Here is a 27,379-nt window from a genome sequence, read left to right as displayed (position 1 = left end):
TGTTGAAATCTTGGCGCCTGCTGAAAATACCAGCAGCGTCAAAATTATTTGTATGATTGATTTACAGTATAATTTGGAAACAATACAAAAAGATGATGTATTCACAGCGATATGTGTTGCTGTATCAATAGCCTATACGGTCTCTGTTTTCGTGGTGTGGAGCTTTATGCTAAAGCTGTCTTATCTCAGAGTCTGCTGCTGTGTATGTCAGTGATTTATTTCTCCAGCATGGATATTTGGGACTCCAGAAGCAGTTCAGAAGGAGCCAAGAAATACAAACACGACAGTATCTTCAAAGAGCCTAGCATTATGAAGGAAGCAAGTTCTACATGTGCAAGCGCTCCTTCCACACACACAGCACTGGCATTATTTGGGTTCAGCTTTCACCAGACGTCCTTCCTCTGACACCGGTTTTCCTTACGCGTTATAAACAGATAATCCTACTTATATATCCTGTCAAGCAGACAGAGCCGAGTATCATTTGTATACTGCTTCTGTTTAAGTTGTCCAATAAATATTTCAGCGGCTTCACGGATGAGGGACAGTTAGTTCCAAGATGACTTATCAGGAGGCACTTCTGGGAGAGAAAGAACATTTGTCTGCTGGAGTCCTGTGGTTTCACTGTATTATTCGCTGCTGTGCGTTCGGGAAGGAGGAGAAGAGCCCTGTTGTAACAAGTAGTGAAATTTGCAGATAGCTGGGAGGCTGTGGCTGCGTTTTGGCAATGCACGTTAGGAGGCAACGACTCCAGTGGCTCTTCCTCATTGTCCGCCACTGTGTCTGGGGCATACAGGTACCAGGCTTACAGAAGGCACGTTAGGGAACAGTTAGCTAACTTTTATGAACAGAAACATTAAGTAACTTCGTACAAAATCCCAACAAGCCAAGGAGAGAGCCACCGACTAAGTCCAAGAGCCCTGAGAAGCATTAGCTGAGTAGCAAAACAGTGGGAGGCTGATCATGAAAGACCTGAAAACCACCAATTTTTTATGCTCGCCGTGATGTACATTCGAGAAATTTTTGGCAAGCTTTCAAAGAAAAATAACTCTGAGGAGAAGCACGATCACAGCAACCACAGAGCTCCAAACTCCTCGCTGCCTGTGAAGAGGTTTTCCCTTTAAGCTCTCATTGTCTAAGGTGACTCTGAAGGAGTTTCCACAAAACTTTCCAAGCGGAGAAATACAAAAACTTCCTTCAAGGCGGAGACACCCCGCTCGCTCCACGGAGATTTTACCCAGCGCTTTAACCCACCCTGCCGAACCCCAAGAGGGACCTAACCAACGCTCCCACCGCCGCCGGCCCAAGGGGAAGGGGCACAGCCCGCCCCCCGGCATCGCCCAGCTTCGGGAAGGGGCTGTGCCCGTCCTCCCCCCGCGCCCGCCCCGAGGCCCCCAGCCCTGAGGGGACGGGGCTGCCACCGGCCCCCGCCCCAACGGTCGCCCCGCAACGGCCGCAGCCCGCCACACCCGCGCCGGGGCGCGCGCCGCGCCACGTGACACCACCCCCCCCCCACCCGCCGCCCCCTCGCACCGAGGAGCCTCGCGCGGGGCGCGCCGGCGAGGAGGGGCGGGCGCGTGTCACGTGGGCGGGGCGCCGCGGGTCACGTGATGCGGGCGGCCCGGAAAGATCCGAGGAGGAGCTCGGCCGCCGCCATTTTCCTGCGGCGCCCAGTGTGTGTCCCCTGTCCCCGGCCGAGCGGAAGGCGCGCAGGGGGAGGGGACGGCGGCTGGGGGTGGGGGGGGTGGGAGGAGGAGGAGGGGTCCCTGCTCGGGTGACAGGTCCGTCCCTGAGGGCGGAGCGGGGGCCGCCTGCGGCACGGCGGGGTGAGGAGTCCGCGCAGCTCCATCCCCCGGCTAGTCCTCCCGTCCCGGCCCCTGAGGAGGCAGCGGAGCCGCTCTCGGTTCCAGCGCCGCCAGCAACCCGCCATGTCCGGCCAAAGCCTCACCGACCGCATCACGGCGGCGCAGCACAGCGTGACCGGCTCGGCGGTCTCGAAAACCGTCTGCAAGGCCACGACCCACGAGGTCATGGGGCCCAAGAAGAAGCACCTGGACTGTGAGTACCGGGGAGGGATGGCGGCCGAAGGGCTCTCCCCCGCGTCCCGCCGGGCTCCCCCCTGTCTCGGCGTCCTGCGGAGCGGAGTACCCGCCGTGGGGCTGCCTCCTTTCCACCGGCCTCGCGGGGACGTGCAGCCTCGTCAGGCGGAGGAGCTCTGTGTGTTTCAGCATAGGACATTCTCATGGCGGGGGGGTGGGGGGTTAGGATCGGGGACGTGGCGATGGGGAGCTTGGGAGAGGCTGTTCGGTGTATCTGCTCTCCAGAGGGGGCCTTATTAGCTCTAACCTGTGCACAGGGCCCTGGACAATGTGAGCTGCTGAAGGACAAGACTTGCCCCATACCCCTTCCTTGGAGAGGGAGAACCACAGAGGCCAGGCAGAGGAATGGGCTGTGATTTACTTACTAATTGATCTGATTTGTGTTTTGCTAGGGCAGCACTCCCCCATTCCGTAGAGGAGGTGTAGGAGTTTCAAGAAGGAATAGCTGATCAGTTATCTTAATTCTTTACTGGACAGTCTACTAGAGGAAAAAAAAAATAGTTTCGCTGTCATTCTTTTAACTCTTCCACATAGCAGAATGTGAACTGAGCTGAGGAGCTAATCTCTCTTGGTGAGGATGTTCATAGTCTTATCCTTTCTAGTTTGTCTCCTTCACTTGGGAATGTGGGCCTAACTTTAGACATTCAGTACCTGAGCTTAACATCCCATACAGGGACTGGCCATTTTTCAGCTTCTATTAAAAATAGATCCGAGGTGGGAAGGCTTAAAACGTTTTCGATCAACTCTGTTCCATCCAGGTTATTACGAAGAGAATGATGAGCACTGAAGTTCATATTAGTGTGTCTCCCGCTATGCTGTAAGGCCACAGGACTGAGGATGTTCTTGGCTTGAATACCTGATTATCTTGCATCTTTTATTCCAGGCATGTTAAAGACCCTTCTCTCCCCTCCCCTCCTCTCCCTCCATTTCCCCCAATACGTAACGAAAGATACTGGAGAACGATGTGTGGCCATGCCTTCTGTATGCGTGCTTTCTCCTTTCCTCCCACCCACGTCTGTGAGGAGAAGGTTGGGTCTTCACGTGTCTTGAATTTGTGCCTTCTGAGTCGCTCTGTATCCAAATGAGAAGACCGGATGATAGTACCAGGATTAATTGTACTGTGGTTATTTCTTCTTTCCACCAAAGCATGTCTGACTTAAACATTTCAGACAATCTTGTTCTGCAAGTACCTGAGAGGGATGTCATCAGTTTTTTAGGGGAGCCCCAGAACAGCTGCCTCAGTTTATTCCTGGTATTCCCTCTTCCATGTAATCTCTTGCCTGAAGACTGAGTAGTAACTGAGTGGCTGTGTTGGTTTTGGTCAGCCCAGGGTGTCAGAAAGCTGAGGAAATCTTTGGGCTTTAAGTAACGTAGTCTCAGGTAGAGAAAACACCTTGTCGTATGGCCTGTGTTTGAAGTCGTGGTGTTACTGGATTTCACACAACAGAAGGGAGGCTTTCTGGAAAAAAACTTTGTCAGGTTTAGCCTGGAATAGTGCTAAAAGTACGGTTTCAGTAATAGGGCATTTAGCAGCTGAATTATTTCACGGTATAAGCTTTATGAAAAAGAACATCAAACTGACCAGACAACTGCTCTTCAGACTGGCCTGTGTATGCAAGGGTGGTGTTCTGAACGCGGTTGCTAGGGCACATCCTAACTGAGACCTACAGGATGCTGCTGTAGAAGGGTGCTTGAACTTGGGTAGAAAGCTATCTGGTATTTGTTGGATGAGAAGCCCATTTCTGTATTTCCCTTGCCTACTCTAGACTGTCAAAGGTCCCTGTTCCTGCCTCCTTTTCAGAGAATTCTTCTATCAGAGCAAAGCAAACTTGTTTGGTTTTTTTTATTGGTTTTACTACCAGTCAATTTTTTTTTTAGTGCTTAAAATAGATCATGGGTAGATAAGTTTTGTGTGCTGCCTCTAATAAGTTTGGGAGTCTCTGTTCCTGGCATCAGGAAATGACACACGGTTTTCTATTTTGAAAATTTTCTTTGTTCATACCGTTTATGGTTGTATGTTTAAAAATGAATGCTTTTTGCACAATCTGCGACTCAAGCACCACTTCTGAATTATTTGCACATATCTTCCTTTTACAATGAACAGTTTACTACTAGGTAAGTCCTGTGAACTGACATCTCACTGTGAAAGACAATTAATATACTAGTCTTCATAGGTGTCATGCTTCTTAAATATTTTTCTAGTTAGTGTTTATTGTGATAATGACAGTTAAAACTTACTTTGTTAAAGGTTGTGTCCTGGACAAGTTGATAAGCTGAGTTTTCTAATACTGTCCTGGAATGAAGTCTTAGTTTTGTAGCATTTTCTGTGACCATGGCATACATTCTTGTTAATGTGGTATTTGTATTGCTTGTACAGGTCTTAAAATTTCTGACTGTCCTGTTTCTGATATTGTTTCTTTATTAAGCTTGAGCCATCATGAACACTTTGAAGTAGCTCAGCCTCACATTAACTCATACAAATGGGGGGAAATGCAACATAGGTACTCATGCACATGATTATTCCTATCCTTATTTATTTTGCTCTTGACTGTCTATGGATTCCAAAACTGAAGTGCTCCCCACCTGGGTTTGCATATTCCCTCAGTGACCATTACCTTAATAATCAAAGACTATAAAAAGGCATTCTTAGACCATAATGATAAAAATATAATGTACTACAAAGAATGTTCTTTCTCTCCTGTTACAAAGCTTAGTTGCTTGTTTGGTTTGAGAGAAAGAGCTATGATTCTAATTTACAAGCGGACCTGGCTTATGATAGGTAGCAACAATCATCTTACTGTCATATACTTGCACTCATGATATGCTTTTTCTCCTCTTTGGGAAGCCCAGTCTTATAGCTGGGATAAGGATTCTCGGTTTTGTAATCTAGGTGCTGATTTTGTAATGATGGATTACTTGTTTTACGGTGATCAGACAGGTTTGATAGTCTTGAAACCCTCAAAGCATAGTTCATGAAATTTCTTTTACAGAAAACCTAGTTTCACTAGGACTTTGTCCTAGTTTTCACACCTCTCTGAGCAGTGATAGCTCAAAACTGGTTTGTGGGTTTAACTTGTATGCTGTGATTTATGCAGCCCTTTCTTTTGCATTTAGCTTTTGGTTGCTGTGTTCAGTGCTGTATAGTGATGCTAAGAACAAGTGCTTTAGGTTGTTTGAATGTAAATGGTGCTGGAAAACTTGTTGCCAGATTTCACTTTTTTTACGTGATTCTATTGGGGGGGGTGTGGGTGATTCCATAGGTATAAGTAGTGGATAATTCATACTAGGAAAACCAGAAGATACATAGTTAATGCCAAGTAGGAGGTTTTACTAGGTCAGTTCAGTGAAACCGCTGTAGTGGTGATATCTCAGTAGTATAAAAATGTTTGTGTGTGTGTGCATGTTGTGGAGTAAGTTAAAACAGCTGTGATCTGAAACACATTTAAGGTTGGGTGCTTGAATGAGTGTGGCGTAGTAACCCTATCTGCTTATAGCTAATGGAGTAGCGCTCTTTAAAGGAGAATGTGGATGGATGGCTTGGAAGGAAGTTGCAATGCTGTAATTATCCATTCTTAACAGGAAATCTCTCTATAGTTATGCCAGAGTGTAACTTCCTTGACTCTTGTTGTGAAGAAGAATCTGTATTTTTAAGGAAGGTGGTAAACTAGCACTGTGCCCTGTGTTTTGTAGATGTTTGTGAGAAGCTTATGTAAGTGAAAGTCAACTTAATTGAGTTTGTTGGGAACTTATTTCCCAAGTCCCTAGTGTCAGCTGTTTTGGTTTCGTCTAGGGGCTACTACTAGTACAAATACAAGTCCATCTCAAGACTTGCTTTATGTCTGTACTGGGGACAGCTTCCGTTTCCAAATGAGATGGTATGCAGAGGGAATCTTGCAGAACTGAGGGATAAGGATTACTGCTTTTCCCTGTATCTCACAAGAGATTTGTAGTAAAGCTGGGAAAAGGCAGTGTTTTAAGTGCTTACCTGCCTTTACGTACTGAAGTGTAACTGGGTTATTTCAGCGATGCAGTGAGTTAACTTCTGGTGTCTGTGGATACGGAGTTCTCCAGTAGAAATAGATTATCCACATTCCTTTTATGGTGTTGTAGTACTTCACCAAATTCGCATTTTCTTTCTGGTTTTGGCAGGATTACCTGAAGTTTCTCGTGGCTTTGCTTCCCATTTTATAGTTGACTTAAAGTTTTGGAGGCAGTCCATTGTTATTTTTGCCTAGAACTGTTCTGTGTAACTGTAATTATTTCAAATGCAGATAATTGCATTATTACAACTTTCTTTTGAAGTATTCATTTTTCTCTCTGAGTTCTTCCATGATTCCTTTATCATTTCTTCCTTAGCCCACTTTTCCTAACTTTTTACTAGAATTCCTTTAGGGTGTTTGAGTCTTTTAGTAGAGTACGAGAACTATCATACTCCTCTAGACTGCCAGAGGGCCAATTTTCTACCACAGATGCTCATTTGCAGAAAGAATAGCCATTTAGTTCTGCAGCTGTTGTTTTATTTTACTTAGCCTGAAGCAGTATTCTACTTTGGATGAAGTAAGAGGCAGGAACTAAGGAGGAGAAGCTGTAGGACACCTGCAATCAGCTTACTGTGAATCTTCATACTGCCATTGTTTCTCATCATCTGTGGTTATTCAGGTGTCACGTAACTTCGGGCTGTAGCTCTAGTTGTTATTTTTTTTTTTAATTTTTTTTTTTCATCGCTCATAACTTCTAAAAGTGATGCTTGGAAGAGGCATTCTTTTGCAGTTCAGCCTGTGACCTAATGATCTATTTCAGTCTTTAGCTCCTAATCTTAAGATCAGTTTTTGATATGGAAGTTTTAAGTTGTTCCTAGTGACTTGGCTTACAAAAGCACTAGTTTGCATAATAACACAAAAGAGATGACTTATCCAATGCAGAATTTAAAGCTTCTATTTTTTTGCATTGTGTATGTTGCCTTATATAAAGTACATGATCAGTACACTACAGTAGAAAGTGATGCTGGTAGAATGCTGGGAAAGTTCGCTTGTAAAAAGTTACTGACGTCTTGCTCTCCCTGGAAAATGCAACATGTTTTCTGAAGCAGAGACACCTTTTGTATTTGAAAACTTAATTTTTTTTAACAGCCTTCTTAAATTTAAGTTTCTCAATATCTTTAAAATCTTTCCACTCATTAATTTTCAAACATCAATTACTTCTTTAAAAATAGCCCAGTTACTACTGGTCAGATGTGTGCAACCTTATATTCTGTAAACTGTGCAGAAGCTGTTCCTCAAGCATGTTAGAAAAATCAGGTAAGTATTGTAAATGACTTGTTTATAAAATCTTGAATTCCTGTAGTGGGACAGTTATTAAACATTTCCAAATAGTTTGTAATACAAGTTTAAAGCAATAATCTCAAGTGTGTATTCTTACTTCCGAGTATCTTGGCAAACTCTGCTCCTGCAGCAACGAAAACTTTGCTTTGTGTCAAAGAACTGTTTTTTTGTGTCTGTCAGTATGTGAGTTTAACCATTTAGATTTCCTGATGGTTGAAGTCTTAATGCTAGAAGTAGTTGTGATTTGGAGTGGAATATTGTCTTGCAAAGGCTTAGGTAGGAGAGAGATTTTATTACTGATTACGTCTGCACCGATTAGAAGTAAACAAGAAATAACTGGCCAAAAAGCTGCAGCCAAGTAGAAGGGAAAGAAACTGATGTTGATATAAAATTATTGGTTTTGGTATTTTTCTTGCTCTTCTAGTGGTTTTCTCCATTGTGAAATGTGATCGTGAGCAGGCAGGGTAGGAACTTTATATTAACTACATATCCTTCTGGACTCAAGGGAAGCAGAAGTACTGTTGCACTTCATATTTCACCCCTAGCTTTACATTACAGCTTTATCAATTAGCTGGTAGCTTCTAAACCTCAAAATATTGTTATTGTGGTACTTTTAGCTTTACTGATGGCAAGTCCAAGTTATGAGTAATATGTGACAAATCAGGTATTGAGACTTGAGAAACTAGGGAACTAAGCTGTATTTAACTGTGTGAAAATAACTTAATGAAGTTAAGCGTTTCATAACGACTTAACAAATACACTGGATTTTCTGATTGTGACTAAACATCTCCTGTGCTATTTTGCTAAAGGAGCTTTATTAAAGTAATGCTTATCTGGATCATTTGCAATGTTAAACGTGAGTAAATTAGGCTTTTATAAGTTTTACCTCAAAACAGAGGGTGTAAAATAACACAATCTACACCAAAAGTTACCTTGGGAGTGTCGATTCCTAGCATGAAGCGTAAGAAAATTTACTGGAATGAACAGTGGTGGTGTAGAGGGAAATCCTGTGGGTTTATTTTAATTCATGTCATGACATATACATGGTCTGTAAAATTAAAAATGCAAAAGGTAGGGTTTATACTCGTTCTGAGCTCTCCTATGTAATTTCCTTCAGAGCTGTGTTAACTTACTAAGGAAGAGCTCTCCACATCAACCCCTTCTTTTTCCCTTTCTCCTGAAAAGACCCTTTTCAGAAATCTTCACTTAATGTTCTTTATTGCCTCCTCCCAAGCAAGCAGTCCTTCAGTCACAACATCCGTGCTCTCTAGCAGCGGTGCCATTCTAGCAACAGTGATTCTTTCGCTTATGTAGGAAGTGATAAGTTTGCACGGGTTGAAATTGCACTCTGGTATTTCATGTATTTACTCTAAATGTGGTACTTGCAGTAGCATGTAGCTCAGCTATTCCAGTTGCCAACCACGTGCTATGACATCAACAAAGTATCTCTATTGTTTGTAACCTTTGCCAATTTTTAACAGTTAATTTAATACAATTTAAAGCACAAATTATGAATCTTTAATAACACTGTTTCCTAGTCAAACATTTAGTGTACTGAAAAAGTTTTTCCACATTAATAGCTTGTAAAACCTGGGAGGTTTTATCCTTTTGAAAAGGGTGGTAATGAAATTCATCGTTCCTCAATTAGTTTTGTTAAAAACCAAAAGACACACTGCCCCCAAACCCTGACAAAACCAACCCACTGGTATCCTACTGCATGGCCTAAGTTACTAAAGTTACAATAGTAAACTGGATTTCAAGACCCAGGATGGATAATATGCCAAGTTTTAAACTAAACTCAGGGTACAAACAGGAGTAAACATGTTTTAAGGTTTTTCTGGGTGGTTTTTGTTTTTGTTTTTTTAATTTGTCAGTGCCTTTAATCTGGCAGTAAATCCACTCAGAGCAGCTCTGGTTGTCTGTAATTTGTTGCCCTATCTGCCAAATCAGAAGGTCAAGTGTCTTGGCTATCAAATGGTAGAAGTAGGTGTCTTCATGTTCTTTGGCATTCTTAAGGGCTGCTTGTAACTCGCTTTGCTGTTGGCGATGCTTGGATTCTTCTGGGGTGGATAATGAGCTGTCATGCAATATGGCAGTGTTTCTGTACCTGTCTCTTGCTTTTCAGGTGTGTGCTTTTTGTTTCGGGTTTTGTTTTGTTATCTAGTGTTGTGTCCCTCTTTTCCCCCTTCTTCCCATATGTTCAGAAATCACATCAGCATTTTACCTACATCTGTTTGCAGTTGCACTTGGTTTATTTAGCTGATATCTCCACTCTTGCTGACAAATGGGTCAATATTTAATTGGAAATTGGGTCACACTTGATTTCGGATTTGATTTATCCCCTTTCCCCCCTCCCTGCCCGGTGTTGCCATAATAGTTGCAGCCATCATTGCAACCTGTTTCAAACTTTATTAATTTTTCTGATCCACAACTCTGTGTCTTCTTGACCTGACCTTATTTTTTATGTGAAATGTTAAAAGTTGTTTAAACTATTGTGATGGTTAAGCCACCATACTGAGAATGGTGGTGTAATTTGAGTGGATTTAATTGTCTGTCCCTTTTTCTATTTGCCAGAAACCATTGGTGTTTGTAATTCAGCAAAAATACTGTTATGAAGAGATTAAAAATAACTTTCATTTAAAAATCAGTCTGTTAGGAATATTTACTTGATTATGTATAGCAGCTACATACAGCTGTAGTTCACAAAGCAGTTCTTCATTTCTGTATTGATGTAAAGGTAGCTTCATTGAGTCTAGCTTACTCATGAAATGCCTTCATCCTTTTCTGTCTTACAAGGGTTACTTAAGTTTAATGTTTACATAAGTGATTGCAATTACTTTTTATTCATCATGAGCTACAACTAGTACTGTTCAAATCATAGTTGCAGTTAAACAGGAAAAAATGCCTGTCTGAACAATATCCTTGTGTTCTTTTTTCCTCTTGACAAGCCAAGTTTGTTTACTATTTAGAAATGTACTGGGATCTTTAGGTAGATTTTAATTTTGAATTAATTGTCGAGGTGACAGTCCATGTGACTTTGCTTTCATTGATACAGACATGCTCTAATTAGCTGTTTTTTCTTCAAATTACTGAATTTGGATTTATTATCCTTTTAATAAAATTTTCTGTAATATATTAATAACCTGTCTTAAATTCAATAAGAGTTCTTTCTCCCTGGAGTGCTTGCATTTCAGTCATAAGTGTCACCATACAGCATTGGAGAATAAAATTTAGAGTATCAAAAATATACATGAAGTGGATTTTAATCATAGGAATGAAGGAAAAGTCAGTGGAAACCAAATATGAACGCTTTTGCATTCCTGGTTATTTATGATAAGGATATGAAATGCATAGTAAGTTGCTGCGTTTGATTAGCTGTCTGATGGAAAAGCTCAGGATGCACAGCTCCTAGCTGTAAACTGTCTGAAACACAGGGACTAGCACGCTATGTTGTGATTTGGGAGGAAAATGATGGTCTGAATATCAACTTTTATTTTTAAGTTCTTGATAGTTAATAGGGAGCTAGCTCAAACTTTCTTCCAGATCTGTTCAGTTGGAATGCTTTGCCACAACAGTAGCATCATTACGTCTATCAAATGTAATTAAAAGTAAAACATAAATTAAGTAAACTTCCTGGCAGATTACTTTGCATTAAAAATATGGAATATGTGAAGTGTGTTTCAGTGCTGAATTTGGTATGTAAGTGGATGGAAATCCAGAGAAGCTTTTGTGATAATTCTCAAATACCAGGGAACAGCACAGTTAGATCAACCTCTGATGTTTAGAATTGCATTGTTATGAATTTGAAGCTCTTACATTTCCAGGGACTGATTTTTTGGTTTGTTTTGTAGTTTTTTTGCTTTTTGTTTACACACAGTTATTTTATGAGGAGACTTTCTTCAGATTTAATTATCTGTAAGTAAAATAGAATGCATTGGAGGAGATGCTTTTGTTCTTATTTTAAACTGTTAATGAGGAGCCTTTGTAGACAGGAATGTGGTCAGCCTCTTGGTATGTAGTAGGGCTGACACAGGATGTTCTGACACCTAGTTTTAACTATAGCTCCACAGTCTTTCTAGCTCTCTGAGGTTTTAACCAGTGAACAAATCTTACTTTGAAGCAAATGGAAAAAATATATTTTGCATTGTTAGAGCTTTTCTTCGTGAAACAATTTCATTTTAAAGATAGAATCTGGCTGAAGTTGTCTTTCCTTTTACTGAGGACCAAAAGGCAGATGATACTTCTTCTCTTGGCTTTAGTTTATCTCAGAGGCTGTTTGTGATAGGGACATGTCACTGTGCATGGCAAATAGAGAAATTCACGTCTGAAAGCTGTGGGATATGGAGGAGTTCTTTCTGTGTACAACTTCCCTTACCAGTCCAGTTTCAAACTTAAGGGTTTGAAGCTCTATGTTTGCTCTAAAACTTTGTGAAACTTGATAACCACATGGTCACTAATAAAGTGCTCATGAATGAGCTCTAAAACTGGGGGATAAGGGGAAGAGCTGATCTGGATTTATGAAACTCAGACATAGCAGCATTGTTGTAAGAAGGTGGGTTCCCCTTTGTAAGGTCCTTTGCTTTATCTACTGAAAATCAGTAAAGCTTAATGTACGGTGCTGGAAAAATACAACTTTGTTTTCACTCTCCATGTTCAATGAAGACCAATCCTGCTCCACCCTAACCTGTATCACAGTATATTTTAAAACTTTTACTCTGAGCAGCTTTGACGTGGGCTGTAAAGGATGGTTTTGATCCTTTAGCTCTTGTGCCCTTGTAAAAGGGTGCTACTCAAATGTGTATTGAAGCTGTACTTGGGATGAGCCAGGATGAGTTTTGTTTGCTCAGGGAGCTCCACATATCTCAGAAGAGATGTTAGTCTGAATTGAAGAAGGAAGTAAAAGCTAAATTAAGCAGGCATTTCCAATGTTTCTATTAATAGCATGGAGGATTTTAGCTGTTCCTTTACTTGACTGCCTCCCTTCATGGGAGAGCTGCGCACTTACAGTACATGAGTGTCAGTTGAAACAGTTTTGTGAAGATACCTGTGTTTTGAAGGGGGAGAGATTTTTTTTTTTTTCCGTTGAGCTCTGCTGCTCTGTTTTATTCAGTTTTCTAACAGTGCATGTCAAAATCTGATCCTGTATTGGCCAGAAGAAAAGGTATGAAAGTGGCTGTCAGTGACAAATCTCCTTTAATGAGTTCACCTACTTTAAGTGCACAGTGTGAAAAGATGGTATAGAATTGATGGAGCTTGCATTAAAATGGCTGCAAGAAGTACTCTAGATCCAGGTATCTTGCATTTTAGTTGCTTAAAAAAAATTGGTAATTTAGAAAGTAGTGATGCTTAACCAAAATTACTAGAATTTTGCACGTCACCAAATATGTTAGCATGGAAGGAGCAGCTTCATGGTTTTTGTTATGCTTCTTTCTCCTGTTCCTGCTGAGAAAAATGAAGATTAGTCCCACTTCGGAGTAGACAGAAGTCATGTAGAGATGGCTGGTATGTAGATGGCCTTTCACATGAAGAAATCACTTGTGGGATTTAGGGGAAAGAGCAAGGAATAGAAGGAAAGCAACACAATTTCACAATTTCATGTCTAGAATTCATTTCAGACTTTATACTATCATCTTAGTCCCCATGCTTTGTTACAAAGCTGCCTGTTTTTCTTTCACTTTTTCGGCCTTGAGAAAGAAAAATCTCGGACACGTTCTGCAAAACTGTTTTCAAATTGGTTTGTATAACACTGGGGAGTACAAAACTTAGCCTGTTTGATCTCTGAGGTACTAGCCCAAGTACCCAACTGTGTAAACCCGTGCTGTGTTGTGATTTTCTGCCAGTCACTTTGTAGGCGAAGGTTGATGTTTGGTTTTCATTGAATGATAAATATTTGAAGCTTGAGGATTTGCTGCTTTGCACATTCAAATAATTTGTCAGGATTTTTTTTTTTCTTTAAGAAAACGCATTGTATGATATAATGGGCAAATAATTTAAATTGCTTTCCTCCTTGGTCTATTAACTGAGATTTGGTAAGGAAAGCTTTGCAGCAAGCTTTGAGCAAGTGTTTTTGTTGCTCCTGCATTGTCAGCGGAGAGAGAACTCTTACGGTATAATCTTGAGGGTTACTAGTTTGGGGTTGACCAGCTTCTTTTATAGAAACTACATAAAAAAAAAAAAATTGATTCCTTAGCAAAACTCCCTCATGAAATGTGGTTTTTGTTTTGTGTTGTTGCTTATTAGCAGCTTGATTTTCTTGACTTTGCTTTATTTTTCCCCACTTTTCCCCTTTTTCCACTTTAGTTAGGCTATTTCTTATGTCATGGTTTATAGTTTTCATTAAGACCTGTTAAGCTCTGTTTAGTCAGCTAAACCAGCAAGTGATCATCTGACAGGGCACTGTGGAGGCATGCTGTAGGTATTTCCTGAGAGATCAACAGAAAAGTAAGATATACAGATTCTCTACACAAAATAGGAAATGTCTGGATTGTAGCATGATGTGTGTAAAGTTTCTTCATCGTGAGAATCTGGGCTGAAGCCTACTATCTGAGGAGTTTTGCTCCAACAGGAGGGTATCATGCTACTTCTAAGGAAGAGCATGTAGAACTGTTGTGTAATAAACAGTACTAATTAAAAAAAATTCTAAATAGTTTGGACTTGCTTCTGTTTCTTACATGCCAGAAAATGCACCACTTCAGTAAGTTTATGTACTGGGCTTTTGATACTTCCTATATTAAAATGAACCCAAATTACTTAAAGTAATTTTTGATCTTTATGATGTTGGAAGAGCATGATTTAATAATCATATCATTTTAGGATATGGCTTAAACTTCCTTGGTGTTAGGTGCAAAGTTCCCCAGATTTTTCCCTTAATCAGGTTAAACTCTCAATTTTGCTACTCTCTGTAAGTATATGAAAAGCAGTTAAATGTGGAATATTGGTTTTTAGCCAATATACTGCAGGAGCAGAAGGACCTATAATAGATGCTGTTGCACCATTAGAATCTCTTGACAGTACAGCTTATTTTGCGCAACAAACTAGCGTGAACTCTGACAAAAGAAGGCATATTTCCACAAAATGATATTTCTGGGTTTGTTTGGGTTTTTTTGCCTGTAATTAACTGGACAGCCCCCTACCTGCTGTAGAGGATGGTATTTGCCAAGAAATACGTCCTACCATGCATTTGAATTCAATGTAACTGTAAAAACATTTATTGTCATATATAATTTCTGGTTTGCTGAGGACACCAGTGCACTTACTGTGCTGCAGGCATTACACTGTGTTTTGGTATGAGTGCTTTCCAGAGACTGGAAGGAGAAGGTCATAGTCTGACCAAAAAGCTTTGCTGTGCAGAGGTGGATATACACATCTTCATCAGCCGTTTCAGCACCAGCAGAAGGTAGGCAAATAGAGAGGCATAACTCCTTTAACTCAAATACATGTTTCCTGACAGCTCCCAAAGGCATTCAGGAAAAATGTGCTGCTCTTGCCCTGAATTAGATTCTGTTTAGAAAGAAATCTAATTTCCGAAGTCTTACTGTAAAGTGGGAGAGAATAACAGATACTCCAAACAACTTTGCTAGAGTGAGTAAGACTTTTGAGCTAGTGAAATAAGACAAGTATTGAAGTAAGAAAACCTCAGATCCAGATGGCTTTGGTTATTTCTTGTCTTTGGTTTTGTCTATTAAACTGTCTAATTAAAGATGCAGCGCTGCTATCCAAAGGGAAAAAATGTGAATTACGTGTGTGTGATTAGTTCTAAAATAACAAAGATATGAGAATTTTTTGGCTTGAAAATCTGTTCAGTGAGATGTGGTGGCAGGAGGTCAGGCTGGCGTTAAGGCTTGATGGTGATTTCAGTTTCACTATGCTGTACAGTGATGGTGCACCGCTGCTACAAAATTACTGCGATGCATCTTTCAGAATAAAATGATGTGGAAGTTAAACATCTAAAACACCTAAATTACACTTGTATGAATACTTTGTATATTTAGAAGATTTAGATTTAGAAACTGTGCTAGAGGTGTTTACTGACAAAATGTGCTGTGCATGAAGTGAGGCGTGTTTCCTCTGGTTTTCTGTAATGCAGGATTAAGGAAGTGACAGATGTTGGAAGGTGGCATAGGTACTTTGGCTGCCTTTGGGTATACTTTCTAACAGGTTTGATCTGAATCCCATATGGACCAGGTGAGCTCTGGGACTGGAAGCTTTGAAGAGAGGCCATTTAGCTTTATCACAAATGGTGGCATCAACAACTATGGGACTTACTCCCACAAGTTGGGATCAGGAGTTCTTTGCAGGATTGAGGGGGGTTAGGTGCTGATGTAAACCCTAGTTATGTTAAAGGCCCACCTTCTTGAAAAAATAAAAGTCATCTCGCTGCAAAACAACTGGAGAGCTGTGCTTATGGAGGATTTTTTTGTTCCGCAGTATCTGCTGTTGACAAAATGGTTTCTCTGTTCCAGTAGGCTGTGCTACAATAATGTTACTGTACCACTGCTAGCAAGCTGCCAGGTAAGGGCATATTGTTAGTACTTTGCGTGAGTCTAGGGGGTATTTGAGGGCAGTCTGCAAGGACTGGTTGCTTACTATTGGCAGTACAACAGCGGCTTGTTCATGTATTTCACAAGTCATGTTTTTAACACACATCCATTAGCACAACTTCTTTTTATTGTATGGAGGTGTAATAGCTATGGAATATTTACAGAGTAAGTTCCTTTGGAGCAGAAGGAAAGGGCTGTAAGTGCATACTATAACCAAAAATTTACAGTATGCAAAGGCAGATGGCTTGGGCACTGTTCTTGTCTGAGAGAAAGATAGAGAACAGCATGATAACATATTCAATGTGTACGCGGTGATGAAGAGACCTGAGGGTTAACATCTTTGGCTTACACACTGATCTCTCTCAGCTATCTATAAACCATGTTATGTGCGTTCTCTATGCACCTTAAGGTAAAATCAAAGGATAAACTCACATGTATGCAGACTGTTTCCTTGAAATAGCTTCATGTTTGCAGTAGGAGATAAAAGTAGTGTTAAAGTTATGCAATTTTCAAAGTAATTAGTCTTCATCAAAATAGAAATGTTCCAGCTAATGCAATTCACTGTGCTTCCATCCATCCACTGTGTATGACTATCCACACTATAATTATATCGGATACTTAAATATTTATTATAATATTTAATATAGTAATTTAGTGTTATACTCCAATATAGTAAACTTAGATATTTATTTCAATATTGAATCAGATGGCTGTCATTCAAAATCAAAGCCTGCCCAGCCACCTGTCCTAATGTACTCTTGAACAGTGCTGCTCATACAGAACTCTTAAGGTATGTACCTGCTTTCTGGCTTGTCAGAACCTAAAAAAGTGGATGCATCCTCAAGTGTTTGCAGTTATATGCTCTGAAAATACTGACTTAATGTTGAACAAATAACTATTCATAATTTAATTCATGAATACATTGACACTAGGGAAAAAGATCAGCAAAAAAGAATATTTCTTTTCTTCCTGGTTAAAACTCAGATTGAATGTACTGCTTATGCAAGAATTGTCATGTTAGTTGGCTGATACAAGCATTTTTCATCTTGTAATCAAGAATCACCTTTAGAATATGATTCATAGGCTCATTATTAAGCATGCTTGTAAAGATAGGATCAAGGCTCTAAGTTTACAGATACTTTTCAGTGGGAATAATGTGCTAGTGTGTGTGTGTGGGAGCTAATACTTATTTTGGACGAGATTTCATGATAAAATGCTTTTAAAAGGTACTGTAGGAATTAAATGTGGAGAAAAAATGTTCAGTAGTTTTAGCATGTCTTGCATATTTCTCAGCCTTAGGGTGCTGAAGCAGTAGTTGATTTGTTGTCTTGTTTAGAGGAAGAACTTAAGGTCTTTTCTTAAGAGTAATGCAGTATTGATAAAACTTGGAACTTTGCAAGGATAATGGTTTAGCAGAAGAAAAATATTTGGATATCTGAAAAAGCTGTCATAAGAAGTGTTACTTAAATTATAGGGTGAGAAAAATCTTACCCGTGTAAGTAATCTTACACATCCATCTCTATATGAAATACAGACAAATAGAAGTTCACAAACTTTTTGAAAATTACAAACAGCGTATACATGGTGTGCAGGAAGACAAGTTTGACAACAGTATTTGGCAGAAAATTTTTTATCTTTGACCTGGATCATTCATGCTGATAGGTCCCCCCCCAGGTTTAAATTTGTTAAACTTTGTATACACGCTTCAGTTAACTTAAGTGTTGTGGTTGGGAGGTTGTAATTTTTGAGAGGTCTTTCGAACTATTACCAAGGTATGTAGGAGAGCAATGTTATCGCTTCGAAGTATGAATGGATTCGAAGTCAGGCTTTCACATCCTCAGCCAAGACAGCTCTAGTGAGCCATGGATTATCTGGTGTAGGCTGAGCTGACAGAAAGCTCCACTGGTATGAGCATAGTTGGGAATTGCTGGTCACATTTTGTGCCCAGTATAGCTGTGGGCTCCTTTTCTTTGGACTTTTTAGCTTGTATTCATTGAGCATGACTTCACCATATATAAACAACATCACTATGTATGTACGCTTAAAAACTCTCTCTGCGTGTTGGATTTGTAATAAAGATATGTATTTTTGTACTGAGAAGAGCTTATAACTCACTCTTTAAAATGGCATGCTAAGAAAGCTCTGATGAAAAAACAATACCAGCAAAAGTCCCTAGTGGAGACGTAGCTTATTGTGTAAAAACAGTTCTTTTGCAGAAAGATGTGGAATCACCAATGGTTATTCGGCTAAAGAAATTTTTGCCAGTATGCCACATCCACTCCAGAAATTCATAACCTTTAATTTCGTAACTCTATCCAAAAAATAATTAACTTAAAAACATGCCTGTGTAGAAGGGGAGAAAGTGATACTGAGATGGCTCAAACATTAGCAGGCCTTTCTTCTTTAAGCTTCACAAAAGAGGTAATTGTGACCAGATATTTAATACACTTATTCTTTACAAGAGGAAAAGAATGCTTTTTTTTTTCCTTTTTTTCTTCAGAAAACTATACTGAGGAATATTTACTTATGTTAGGAACTGGTAAACATCTTCTGAAATGAAATTTCTGATTCTAGCTTAAATAATCCTTAAATTTTTGGCGACTGTCTTTAAGAAAATGTGAATACTGAAGAACAGCAGACAAAAAGGAATTTTAGGGAGAGGAGAGGACCTGGAAAATTAATCTTTAGAATGATAACTAATATTTTTTGGATACTTTTGTATCGATATTTTAACAAAGATAGTTCTCTCCTGTTACAACCACTGATCTTGATGGGTGCAGGTAACAAGCATGGTTTTTAGTGTGTTTTTTCTGCATGACTCTCAAACTAAGTAGAGCATGGGAGAACTGCTTCAATACAGGCTGCTTACATCACTTTGCCATCAAATTGGAGGATGTTTAAAGTGGAGAATATGTCTGTATCTGGTTCTGATGATGCTTTTTATTAATAACCAGTATGTTGGAATACACTATGTGTTAACTGAGAATAGCATTGTGCTGAGAATGTTTGCAGCTGCTCTTCAGACCAAGATTAGAAGACAAAGTTATGCTGATAAATTGGAGTAGTACTCCATGAATGCTTGCAAGTGCAAAGTTCCAAATGGGTAAGGAAGGTGTCAAAGCTGAGTATAAAAGGATTATCTGACAGTGCGGGAGCACTTCACATGGCTTTTGCTCATTTCATTCTCATTATAAACCACCAATGTGAGGCTGCAGGAAAGGTGGACGTCCTTCCGTATGTCTATAGAAGAATGTATTATGAGACAGAAAGTTGTTTCCATTATATTTGGTGCTGGCAACCTTCAGTACCCAGCTTGGGGCACTATATTTAAAAAAAAAAAAAACATTAGGGAAACTGTGCAGAATCCAGAGGAGATCAGGTGAATTAAGATGACTGGAAAGTTAGGAAACATTGAAAGAAAAATTTTTTTTTTATTAAGAAAGTCGATAACAGAGAATAGTGTGTTTTTCAACTGTGTTGATGGCTTTTATGTTGGGGGCGAATGTTCTGTCTCCACTGAGAAGGACAAGAGGAAGTTCCTTTTTCAATCTGCACCAGAACATCGGGCTCTTGAGATATAAGGTAGGTCTAAGGAAACTTGGAATTATGGAGATGTGGAGTAACCACTGAAGGCCAAGGCAGACATCTTTGGAGAACAGTGGACGACTGTAGTTGGACAGTTGAGTAATATAATAGCTCATTGTTGCTGAAAGTGGGAGGGCTTGTCCACATCCCTTTTTCCTCTTATTCTTCTTACTTTTGCATGTCATCATCTCCTCTTCTGTAGTGGCTTTTGCCAGTTTTGGTCTTCTGTGAGCCATTTTTTTTATCTTGTAGGACAATGGGAAAACTATGTGGGGTTGTGTCCCCCTGTGTGTTGTCCCCCGTCAGCACACTCACCACCACTTAAGTTAGTGGATTTTTCTTTTCTTTTTCCTTTTTCTTCTTTTCTGAGAAACTAATATGGTTTGGAGAGAAGTACACCAGTGCTGGCATAACATAAGCACTGGAAGTGTGTGGCTGTTAGCAGGTAGAGACAGGAATGGGACCACCCTGTTTCGTGTCAGTGAGCTGTGATGAAAACATATCCTATGAGTAATTATGTGTAAGATGAAGTAGGGGAATTACGTGTTAACTGACGTCCTTTCCAAACTTGATTGATTTCTGTGATTTGATAGCAATTGAGATGTGATAGGCTGAACCTAAGTTATGAGGGGCTTTGAAAATAAAGTAGCTGATGTGCAAAATAATATAAAAGGTAGTTAGTTGAGGGAGTTGGAAGGAAAGTGTAATTTAAGGCTCACTCTTGCTTCCCCATTGATGGTTCTCCTAGGCTAACTGTTCGTGTAAGCATCCCGACCTGTTCTTGCGAATTTGTGTTGGTCTAAAAAGACTAACTTACATGATGTGTTAAACTTGTATCAATATCTAGGTGAATTAAGCTATGGTTTGTATTCAACTTGAAGAGTACAAATGTTGGGGGAACGAAGGAATGAGCTAGCTTGTAGCAGTAGCCACATAAACCAGATCAGTTAGCTACACGTCTGTTCAGTTGTGAGCTTGATAGCCTTTTCCTTATATAAAAAGGGAGCGTCATAAAACTGAACAAAACTAGTTGTCACTGATACTGGTTCCATAATTGGATGCCCTTGAGAAATCGTTCCTCAGAGGGAACCAGGTTCCAACAACCTGTAAGTTTAGTCAGGACTCTGCAGTAGCTGAGGGGAGCTTAGCAAACCTGGCTGATCTAAATGGATCCATTTCAGATGTGGGATTAGAGTAGATGACCTCCAGAGGTTCTGCCCAACATGAATTATTTTATAACTCAGTGATCCTAAGTATGTATAACTTATTCTGCTATGATGATCTGGCAGTTTATGTTATTTTCTTAAATTGAGCTTAACTGAATCCCAGCACCTTCTCTTGTCTGAAAGTGTAATGTGATGATGCTTGCAAGATGAATGGAGCAGCTTAAAATTGTCATTTTTTCCAAGGAGAAATGTATCAGATTAGGTGAGCATATAAGAGGAAGGATTGTGGTGTTGGTGTATTCAGTTTCTAGAATGCTCTAACTTGTTTATGTGCTGTCATGGTACACTTATGCTTGTGTAATTGTGTCTGTAACTGTTCCTGGATTAATGAGACAAATGTAGTTGCTATTATTGTATTTACAATAAGTGGCTGGAGCTCTTGAGGCAAAATTTAGCAGTATTTTAATATTAACCTTTGAAGTGTGATGAGGGTACTCAACAAGTTTAAAGGTAAGAAATTATTTGGGAACCAATGTTTTACTATGTCTTGAGAAATTGAGTCTGTAAAGGTAGCTTAGCTAGACTTGTTATTTCCACAGTATTTGTAACTGTGGAGAACTCTGAGTAATCATGATGCATGGTGGATCAAAATGGTAATTTGGCCCCTACCTGTGGGGAATTAAGATGAAAAATTTAAAAAAAAAAATTAAAAATCTTGTTTGTTGGTGTGACTTACCTATTGGTTTTTTGAGTTCTGTCTCCCTTATTTTTAACTTTTTACTGTTTCATGCTTTGCTTGCTGATGAGTTTTGGTAGACAATCCTAATGTTACTCAGAAGTCTTTGTTGAAGCAGTTGTCCAGCTGAACCTGTTTTTACTCTATTTTTCACAGAAAGTATCTTAATTTTTACAGTTCTCAAACATAAGAAGTAAAGATTAGTCAAAGAGTTGCTGTAAGAGTAAATCTAGACAGTTAGAAATACCTGAGGCAATACTGCTGAGTTCACAGGGTTACTGATAAAGATTTAAAGTAGTTTCTAAGAATTGCAATTAGAAATTGCAGTTTTAGGTAGGAGACAGAACATGATAGTCTTATTTGAATTGGAAGAAAAAGACAAGATGCAACTTGATGAAATGAAAATATAAATTGTTAGCTGTAGAACAAGTTATTCTACATTATAGTAAACCTGCTTTCTGCCTTTTTTATCCTACTTATCTAATATAAATAAGATTAAATCACATTCCTTTTTAAACATGGAAAGCCCTGAACAGAGTGGGTCTTCTCAGATTTCTTTAACTCTTCTGTAAATTATTTCCTGGGTCAGTGTATCTAGCTCTTAGAATAACATTATATGCAGGGGAAGAATTTTGAACTGGAATTTTTATTGTTAATTATAGCAAATGTGTGGTCCAGATTTCCTTGTCCCCCTCTCAAAGACACTTGAGTGAAGCCACTGGGAAGTCTGCAGTAGAAAACTCCTAGTAAAGCAGTTTGGTACAAATGGGTTTATTCAGAAGAGAAACAAAACTAAACTTAGAACAAATATTGTTTATGGCATATTTTGGTTTAAACTGAAAATTTAGGTATTTTCTGGTAATTGTGAAAACATTTAAGTATCACTCAGTTTTCAAATACATGCTGGTTATAATATTCTTCTGTTAGACTAAATGTCATTTACTGGCTCAGATTGAAATTTAACATCACTCTCTTTTTCTAGCTTGATCATTTAAGTATGCCATTTGGGGTTTCTTTGCTTTGGCACAGGCTTCATTTGCAGTTACCAAACGTGTATCTCTGAGGAAGAAATAAATTTTAAAAAATTGTCGATTTTGCATGCTTGAATCCATATTCCAAACTACTTTGGTTAGTGTTTTTAGACAGATTGTTTGGATCTGTAATGAAAAATACTTATTTACATCCAGGAACTTTCTAATCCTATTTTCCGTATTTAAATAAGGACATCACTTATGGAAGAGGTGGGAAATTATTTAGAAATTGACAAAAAAGCATATGTTAAGTTATCTGGGCTTAAAATGTCAGTTGGAATGTGTATAATCAGGTTTGAGTGTGTCAGGCTTCAGTCATCAGAACTGTTAATTTGTAGAAGTAGATTTTAATAATAGATTTTACAGCCAACATCCGTATTTTGTTCTTATTTTAGTATTTCTCATTTCTTGTGGTTTTTATAAGTGATCAAAATCCTTTCGTGGCACAGCTAAATCCTCCAGTATTTAAATATTGAAGAAGAGTACATGTTGAATGTTCTATAAATGTTTTCAATGGGTTTTGCTGGAGTTCATAAATTTTTCAAATAAAACTAGTATATATTAGTGAAGTGATTTCAAGTTTTGGGGATTTTTTTTGAAAAAAAATGTTTTTGAAACTGGATAAAATTAGAATAAGAAATACCTTGTTACCTTCATAATCAGCTCATCAAGTTGAGTGGAAAGAAAATATCCACTGTAATCCAAAATACTTATTTTCGTCAGCAGCCAGTTGAAAAAACTCTTCTCCTTGATACTTATATTGGACATTTGAAAACAAGGGGCTGTCTTGACTTGCCTTCTATTCAAGGTAGGAAGATGATCTGTTATGGAAATTTGAAGAAAACAATGCAATCAGAAAAAAATATCTAATATAGAGAGATTAGGTAATTCTAATCTTTCATGTTAAACTTCACACAAACCACCCAGGCTAAAAAGAAATTTTTATTTCAACTGACCATGGAAAACTTTGTGGCTGCTGCAGTGTGTGCCTAAATTCTGTTTCTGCTTCACTCAAGATTTGCTGTCAAATGTTCCATTAACTTAACTCTTAACTGGAGTGTCTGTTTGTTTGTTTTTTCCTCAATAACACCTTTTTTCCTTATTGCATAACACTTTTCCATGTCCTTCTGGAAAAGAAAGATGTGGCAGGCATGTGTGCTTTTTGCCAGAACCTGTGACGGGACTATTAAAAAATGATGTGGGTACGTAGATCATGTTAGCTGTCTTGGGGGGTGAGGGGAAGTTAACCCTGCACCCGTAAAATTTCTTTAGAAATAGTAAATTAAACTTTACACCACCAGTAGTGCTTGCTGTAACTGTATTCCTAACACAAAATCAAAGGAGAGAATTTTTTGTCTAGTGGCAAACTTCTTATCAGCATAAGCCCCATCACTTCATTTCGTTAACCAATTTGGTGCAAATTTGCTGATTTCTGATCTTTGAAAATTTTCACCAAATTCTTAGACAGTTGCCGGTGTTAGCTGCTGCTACGCAGTGTGTCATCATGTGGGGAACAGTCATGTCTCTGCTGACATTCTCATCCACCCCTTGGTAATGCCTTACCTGTGGAACTGTGTAACAGATGTTTATATTCAGTATTTGCATTTCAGTTAAGATTGCTTACCAAATGGGGGAATGCTTCACATTTGTTGCTCTGTTCCAGTGATCAAATATTTGGCTAGGGCGAGAAGTATAACATAAGAAAATGAGACCCTAACATAGTGGAAGGTGGTATAAATAAGATACAGATTGAAATCTAGACAACTAGAGAAGGAAATTGAACTTGAGTATTAGCAGAGCAGACACCTATATGGTTTTGTTAGGGGTTTTTTGGGGGGGTGGGGTGTTGTTTTTCAGCTGTTGGGTTAAGTGGAGACACCAAAATTTTCCCCACTGTACATGTTTTTTAAAAGTGTAATAAAATGAAGGTGTTTCAGCTTTGAATATTGTCTTGTAGAGAAACTGTTCCCCTAGAGGGAAAAAAAATAATCCTGTATCAATAGCTTTTTAAATCTCAAGCACTTTACTAAAATCCTTTTCTATGGCTGTAGGTGAAAGGAGGAAAGATTGATCATATGCACATGGACACTCTTGAGTAGAATTTTTTTAAGTATAGACACTGCCCCATATTCCACCATTAATGATTAGCCAGCAGTGTTCCCTCGCGCAAGTGGGATGTCAGTCACTGGCATGTTGTCTCTTCAGTTTGAAAGCTAATCCATGTGCTAAATAGATTGTGTTCTATTGAACTCCTCTGTGTGGACATAATTTAATAAGAATTACTACTCAACTCATTCAAGAAATGCTTTATATTTCCTTTTATATTTAAAAAAGAAATGGCTTTGCTATGTGTTTTGGCTTCAGTTACAAACTTACCAATTAGGTAAGCTTGATCTAATGCATACTTGGCTTGTACTTTGGATCCATCAATATGTATGTAAATTCTAACAATAATTTTTGGCATTCATCCTATTAAGAAAAGATGAAGTGTTAAGGCAAATGAGAGCTTCCTGACAGCTTCATAGAGTTTGGGTAACTTTATTTCTCCTGGCATGCTGAACTTCTGGTAGTTTGTATTTTAGAGTATTTAGAATCTGATTATTCTGGAACAGTGGGGTATTAAGAACTTTTTGTGAAAGTTTTAATTTGTGTGTGATTATATGTGTATCCCTTTTATCATAGTATTTTTCTTGTCTGGGCATTGAGTTTATCCAAAATTAAGCAGCATATGCTATCTGAAGTGTGTAGGCTATTCAGAATGACCTTTAAGCTTTGCCAGTACCTGTGGTAGGGCAGAGATGTCACGTACACATCTGCCCAAAGGTAATAATACCAAGAAATTAGCTATTTGCTTAATTTAATAGGGTGGTACTGTAATAATCGCAAAAAAAAAAAATCAAAGAACTATTCATATATAGGACTTGTTATTGGGTATAGCTGTGTAAATGTGTGTCTGTGGAAGATCACAGAATAAATTGGAGACTCCTGTTGGACCTGGAGCTAAGTATGTGCATATTCTAAATATATAAGCTCAGGCTGTTAACATGTGGTTTACTTGATTAATCATCCATAGTGTCTTTCCTATGTTGATTTTATGTTGGCTTGGGAGAAATCAAATATTTGTTTAATATGGTGAAGGTATATGTTCCTGTCTTTTATCAGGTCTTGTACTTCTAGTGGTTATTAGTTTCTGAAGTTGAAATATACATTAAGGCAAATTTTGCCCCTTCTGTTGTTCAGATGGCCACTTCTATACTGAATCTTGCATGAAGTTGCAGTGCTGCCTTTGTGACAGCAATTTGTGTGACCATGGGTGGATGTCAAATGCAGGCCTGACTCCTGTAAGAAGCTGTTTTGGAGGACACTGAGGTTTTATAACGGTAGTAGCTCTAGCAGGCATCAAAAGAAAACATGGATAGCTCACACATTGGCTAGCTTCAGTGTGAAAACTGGATCTCTTAAACAGGAGCAGTAGTAAACTGATCTGCTTGTCTTGTCTAGCTCTTCTTTTTGAGCTCTGTTTTTTAATATCTGTAAAGATAAATAAATTGGGCTAATTCTTACAATGCAAATGTCTTGAGTTTCTAGCAGGACCTGTGACTTAATTTATTTTCTAGTTGTAGGTAGTCTGAACAGTGTATATGAGCTGCTTCCCAGGATTGCAGTACTTGTTTCCTAATCATTTTCCAGTCAACTTCATAAAACTGCAATATCCACAAACAAGTGTGAATGAAGAGCAAAGTGCTTTTATTCTGAAGATTTTTTTGGTTCTGTTTTAGACTAAACTTAGCCAGTCTGGAAGAACTATATATTACCGTATTTTCACTTCATTTTGTTTTTTCATCAGCACCGGGGTAATGACCTCCTTCACTGCAACTGCTACTTGGAGATGCTGTTGGTAGAACACTCATGCTGCTGTAGCTTCCCAACTTGTGAAGGCAGTATGTAGTCTAGAATAATTTCTATTCCCAAGTAATTTCCATGTAAGTGTTTTTTGCAGCAGTTTGTCCTGGGCAAGCTCAGCTGCTGAATCTTGCACCAGAATCATCTTATGTTCTTAGTTGTTTTAGCAACCATGAATTCAGATTCAGTGAGATGTAGAAAATGGCATGTGACTTACTGGGCAAAGCAGGTCAGCATTTTCAGGCTTTTTGGTGTTCAGCCAAACTTATTATATGAGGGGTTGGTTTAATCTGTATTTGAGGAATATGTAAATAAAGAATTAACTAACAGGGATGTCATTTCCCTTACTCTCCCTTCATGGTTTGGTGGTGGGTTTTTTTTGGTTGTTTTTTTTTTTCTTTAACTGAAGAATGTAATGTGTTTGACTCTTGGCTCTGTGTGTACCTAGTATTGTTGAATGATCAATATTTTGGTTGCCTGCTTACTAGATGGATACTGTCTCTCGCATTATAAAAAAACCCAAACCTGTCAGCATGTTGGAGAATATAACCAATTATGCACTCACTCTGGATAGCATCTTTGGTATAATATATGAAAAAGCAATAGTTAGCAAGATGGGAATCTGTCACAGTTGCTTGACCTACTTTGGAGTAACTAGAGGTGTGGGGCATGCTTTCTGGCCTGGAAGATCTGGTTCTTGTAAATATTTTCAGGTTGATACTTACGAATAGAAATGTTCAAAATGAGAGGTGTAGCTAATCCATGGGAAATAATTGGTGCATGAAGTACTTCATTATGGCTTATGTTCAGTTTACTATTTAAGTTACTGCAAATGATATGGTCTGAGTTAGCGAAGCCTATTTTCAAACCAAACTTTTATAGTCTTACTGCAAATTAACGTGGGTAAGTTTTTCTGGAAAGAAATTCATACAAACATATTCAACTTAGCTGATGGTTCTTTTTGTGGGGAAGTAAACTAGTTTTTCATAGCTTTGAGAAGG

At 38.9% G+C, this 27,379-nt stretch overlaps 1 protein-coding gene across 5 annotated transcripts in view; it reads left to right on the top strand.

Annotated features, from left to right (window-relative positions):
- Positions 1-1,925: 1,925 nt before the first annotated feature.
- Positions 1,926-27,379, top strand: part of PICALM (phosphatidylinositol binding clathrin assembly protein) — a 71,642-nt gene continuing 46,188 nt past the window's right edge. For all 5 annotated transcript variants that reach the window (XM_075727616.1, XM_075727608.1, XM_075727599.1 and 2 more), the window contains exon 1: positions 1,926-2,055. In XM_075727616.1, the coding sequence (XP_075583731.1) occupies positions 1,926-2,055 (130 nt within the window). The remainder of the gene's footprint in view (positions 2,056-27,379) is intronic.

The sequence above is a fragment of the Pelecanus crispus genome, chromosome 1, assembly GCF_030463565.1.
Source record: "Pelecanus crispus isolate bPelCri1 chromosome 1, bPelCri1.pri, whole genome shotgun sequence".
Lineage (NCBI taxonomy): Eukaryota > Metazoa > Chordata > Aves > Pelecaniformes > Pelecanidae > Pelecanus > Pelecanus crispus.
Note: the sequence above shows the minus strand (reverse complement) of the source record. Positions and strands in the feature narration are given on the sequence as shown.